At 34.8% G+C, this 4,752-nt stretch overlaps 1 protein-coding gene across 1 annotated transcript; it reads right to left on the bottom strand.

Annotated features, from left to right (window-relative positions):
• Nucleotides 1–500: 500 nt before the first annotated feature.
• LOC111367479 (serine/arginine-rich SC35-like splicing factor SCL30A) lies at nt 501–4,183 on the bottom strand. The gene is made up of 6 exons (XM_022988380.1): nt 4,067–4,183; nt 3,011–3,177; nt 2,396–2,473; nt 1,433–1,600; nt 1,061–1,186; nt 501–974 (listed from the first exon to the last, which is right to left on the bottom strand). The coding sequence occupies exons 2-6, from the start codon at nt 3,154–3,156 to the stop codon at nt 689–691; spliced, it is 804 nt and encodes a 267-aa protein (XP_022844148.1). The 5' UTR covers nt 3,157–3,177; nt 4,067–4,183; the 3' UTR covers nt 501–688.
• Nucleotides 4,184–4,752: the final 569 nt, after the last annotated feature.

Raw genomic sequence — 4,752 nt, 5'->3', positions numbered from 1 at the left:
GTCCCTCAATTTCAAAATATAGATATATAACATACAGAATAAATAAATTTTTACTTTATAAAATTTTCGAGGCATTACATTAATGAAGTAGACAGCTGAACTTTAAAGAATCAAAACAAGCAGCAGGCCTGGTCCATAAGTGTCGTCTCGAAATTTATTACGAGATTTCCAGAGAGGTTTTGAAACCTGAATAATTGACAACTCAAAACTCCAGCAATGTGTCAACATTTTACTGAGAGTCTAGCTCGGTCCAGAGTAAAGTTATCAATTATACCATATACAGAGCCTGTTTGAGCCACATTATAATGAGAATGAGAAATAAAGTCGTTATGAACCCCACATCAAAGATAGAAATTCAAAAACGGTGACTTGATATTATGAATAACGGTCATATTTTTCATTTTAATAAGGTAAAAATGTGGCTCAAAGAGGGGCACAATAAGATAAAAATTTTACATAATATTAATGAAGTATTTTATCCAGAAACAAACCAGAGCAAATAGTCAGCGAAAGGCAAAGGCAACGAAATTGACAAACCAACCACAAATGTTATCCTACAAAGTATCATCCAAACATTATAACCCACCAATTTCTCAAACTTCAATGTTACAGTACTAGTGAAATTTAAGAACTTCAACATGTTAGGTAGAAGAAATTAAAGTACACGAGAATCTTTTTCCAACAGTACTCACTGGCTAGGAGACCTATCATTGCGGGGATCCCTCGAGTAATCCCCAGGATAAGGGCTCCTGCTTCTGCTACGGCTTGGGCTACGATTCCGGCTTCGAGTCCTCACTGGAGAATGGGCCCTACCAGGGCTTTGATTGTGGCTTCTGGGGCCATAAGGTGAAAGGCCTCTCACTGGACTTCGACTGCGGCTCCTTGAACCATTATATGGTGGAGAACGTCCCCTTGCTGGTGAATGTGAGAATGACCTTTCTCTACTGTATCTTCTCTCCCGTGGGGAAACAGACCTGCCATTTATATGAACAATTTTGTAACATTGGATACCATTTCAAACTGGTAAATAAATAACAAAAGGGATACAAAGAATAAGAACCTAGAGTATCTTCTTCTAGGAGGGGGCGAATAGTAATCACGGCTACGAGATGTGGACCTTCCATAGCTTGGCACTGGGGATCGAGAATAACGAGGGGGAGACCGCCTACGATCATAAACACGACCTCTGCAACAAATAATATTCAGAATAAAGAAAAGGATGGTCGTCAAAGTGAGGAACTAGACTCAAAAAGGATGGTCCACCCACTTTAAAGAGATGCATCAAGAATATTAAGATTTCACAACAAACATTTAACTAAATCAAAGATGCTACCAGCATCATCTAATTTATTAGCTACTAAACAAAGTGAAAATGCACGGCAAGAAAGTGAAATTTTTAAATTACATAGATAAATGTATTGACAAACTTTACCTTCCTCCACGTTCCCTATCTCTCATTTCAGTTGGCTTCTTCCTATTCTCCTCCGCAAAAACAACTGTAAGCTCCCGACCATGCAGAATCTGACCATCCATCTGATATTTAGCTTCAGCAGCATCTGCAGGGTCCATATACTGAACAAATCCGAAGCCTCGCGGTTGACTACAATATAGAAGAGAGCAGGGAAAGAGAGAAAGTGAGTGTGATTGTTGAGCACGGGAGCATGCCAGCCCAAGCGAAATATTTTTTAAGGGGCTGTTCGAAGAGCTGCAATCCCCAGTCAGTCAGCAATTAATGATCTGACCAGGTATGAATTTTCAAATTGTCAATGAAAAGAAACCAAAAATTCCAAAGGAAGTTGAAAGTAAAAAAATAATGTTGGCTTATTGGGAAAAATCAGATAAAACAGAAGACCTTGATGCCTCCAAAATATACAAACAGCCCCGATTCAAATCAATTGTTATAAATAATTCCAAGACATGCAATGCCATGATAAGCACATAAGCAAGCACGTGGCTGCTGACCTTGTGAGTGATAGTTTAAAGAAGCTTGAAATTCTTCAAGACTTGAAATCTTGATATCTTCACATTGTATACAAACCAAATTCCCTTCCAATCTTCAATACCATTAACATCATCTTGTACTCTTACTAGTTGATTGATGTCAACATAACTCTTAATACTTGAATGTGTCAACAGAATTCTTAATACTTGAATGTGTCAACAGGACTCTTAAGACTTGATTGAAGTCTTCACAACTCTTACTTCACTGCTAAATCTCAGAGATCTTAATAAATAAACCCAGTTCGGGATGATAACATATAAGAATAGAAATTGGAAGCAGATAAGGAAAACCATCTAAAATAAGGCACAGACAGGTCAACAATTCATTTATATAATTACATAAAAAAAGTGAAGGTTCAGTGTTAATCCTGAACACCATTCTATGAAAGCTCACCCAGTGTAATAATCCCTTGGCAAATAGATGTCCTTTAAAGGGCCAAATTGTCCAAAAGGCCTCCTTAGGTCTTCTGGCCTGCATAGAGAAAAACAAACAGTTAGTAGTACACCAAGTAGAAGTTGTAGTGAATGTACAACCAGAACACATTGGTGTAACAAAATGGAAAAAATGAAACAGCACAAAAGTTACATTACAACCACTCAAAATAGTAAAATTTAATCACCAATTTCAAACAAGTTATAGGTCACTCATAATTGCAAAATGTCTAGCTGCAGAGCAAATAAATCAGACATAGTTTAAAAGCAACAGCTACTGTCATAGAGAATGATTTAAACCCTTGTTAAGCCATCAGACCTTGTAGTTTTTGTTAGACTTCACATTTTTAAATAAAAATTCCACAAGGGAGCAAGATGACCGCGAGAACAAGGAATAATGGCCATATGGTACTTCAAATCAGGTTTATCAAAATCCCATGCCAGAGAGTGCAGCCACAACTATTTTCCAGAGTTAAGACAATATACATTTTAGGTTGACAAAGCAGATATTTCAATGGCATTAAATAACTTCAGAGTGTAATGAAAGTGAAGAAGAAAATTGACAAGGAATGCTTACCGACAGTCATGGCGAAGGTTGCGAACTAAAAGACTAGTTGGACCATCTCCTCTACCATGACCACCATAACGTCCTCTTGGACTGGGACTCCTTCCTCTTCTAACATAACCTCTTGGTGGTGATGGGGTATAGCTCCTTCCCCTCATTCTCTCAGAATTAAGTGGACCCTGACCATTATTTGCAATCAAAAATAGAAGAGTTAAAAATAAAAGAAGAAAACAATAAAGAATACAACAAAATATAACAAATTGAGAATTCAAGAAACAGGAGAGAATAAAAAATGATGTGGCTTAAATAAATAATACAGCAAAGAATTTTGATCATAAGGATTTGATACACATAAAGTAACAAAAAACCTTTATCTTTGAATAAAAAGTAAAAACATAAACCATATTTGCTATTCTGGACCATAATATAGCAAGGTGAAGATAGATAGCAATTAGGGAGCCAAAAAAAGAAAAGAAAAGCTAACTCAAAATTATTGAACCTAAAATGCATGTAAAAAGAGAATGATCAGATAGAGCTAATACATGATAAATTGCCATCATAGCAGCAATCAATGTATATGATATTCCTCATATCATCCTCTGAAACCCAACAACATTGTTATTTATTAAGCCCACTGAAGCATAAATATATGAATCATATTCATCTTTTTTTTTTTTTTTTTAAAGGTTCGATAATAATTAATAAATTTAAGAAATAACAGTATAAAGATCGTGGATAGCCAGTAATCCCATCAGGTGACATTAATCAACGCCTTATACAAGCAAACCGATACTTCATATGGGAAAAAGCACGGATATTACACACAATCTTACACATAAACACAGCGCTACGAAGTTGTATATTTTTTATCATTATAGAACAACGTAATCCCTAAAACACACACAAAAGACACTAAACTTCGATTTATTTTGAATATAGGGTTACCAGATAAACAACAATAATTAGAACAGATAAGCAACTGTGAGGAGAAGGCAGATCTAATAGAATAAACAATGGCTAACGACTTAGATGAGAAACCCTAATTTGAGAAGTATGAATTGCGGTCACCTGAAGTGGATTTTAAATGCTTCAAAGAAGCACTCGAGATCGAGAGCCGCCGCAGTACGAAGACCTTTTGAAGCGTTTTAGGGCAAAGACAAGAGCGATTGGGCTTCGAGTATCTATTTATTGGGTAGATTGTATATAATGTTTTGTATTTAATTATATTTATTTTTTTATATTGTCACTTACCAGCACGCCTTTTTTAAATATTTTCTATCGTGTAATGCTATTTAAGCCCCGTTTGATAACCATTTTCTTCAAAATTCATTTTTTTCTCTTTTCTTTTCAACCACACATTCTTTATTAAAATAATATTACATGTAAATTAAAAAAAAATTCTTATTTTTCAACCACACATTTCACATTAATTTACTATTCTAAAATACATTTTTACATAAAAATGACTAGCAAACACCCCATTAGTACATGAATAATTTTATTTGTGCATTCAAAAGTTTACTTAATTGTTTATCCCTTATCGAAAGCACGCGAGACCCGCTTGAATAAAAAACCCCAAAATGTGGTCTTCATCTCTCTATTGTGAGTAGTCGATGAGGAATTAAGTAAAAAAATTCGATACATATAACATGGTCCTTAGTACATTGATATTCTAACATCAGTTTAGATGATATTAAGTATTATTAAATTAAAAGTTTAATTAAATTCATTATTTGATTTTATCTTTAACTAAA

Source organism: Olea europaea, chromosome 18 (genome assembly GCF_002742605.1).
Source record: "Olea europaea var. sylvestris chromosome 18, O_europaea_v1, whole genome shotgun sequence".
NCBI classification, from domain to species: domain Eukaryota; kingdom Viridiplantae; phylum Streptophyta; class Magnoliopsida; order Lamiales; family Oleaceae; genus Olea; species Olea europaea.
The sequence above is the reverse complement of the archived record's forward strand: the minus strand, read 5'-3'. Positions and strand labels throughout refer to the sequence as shown.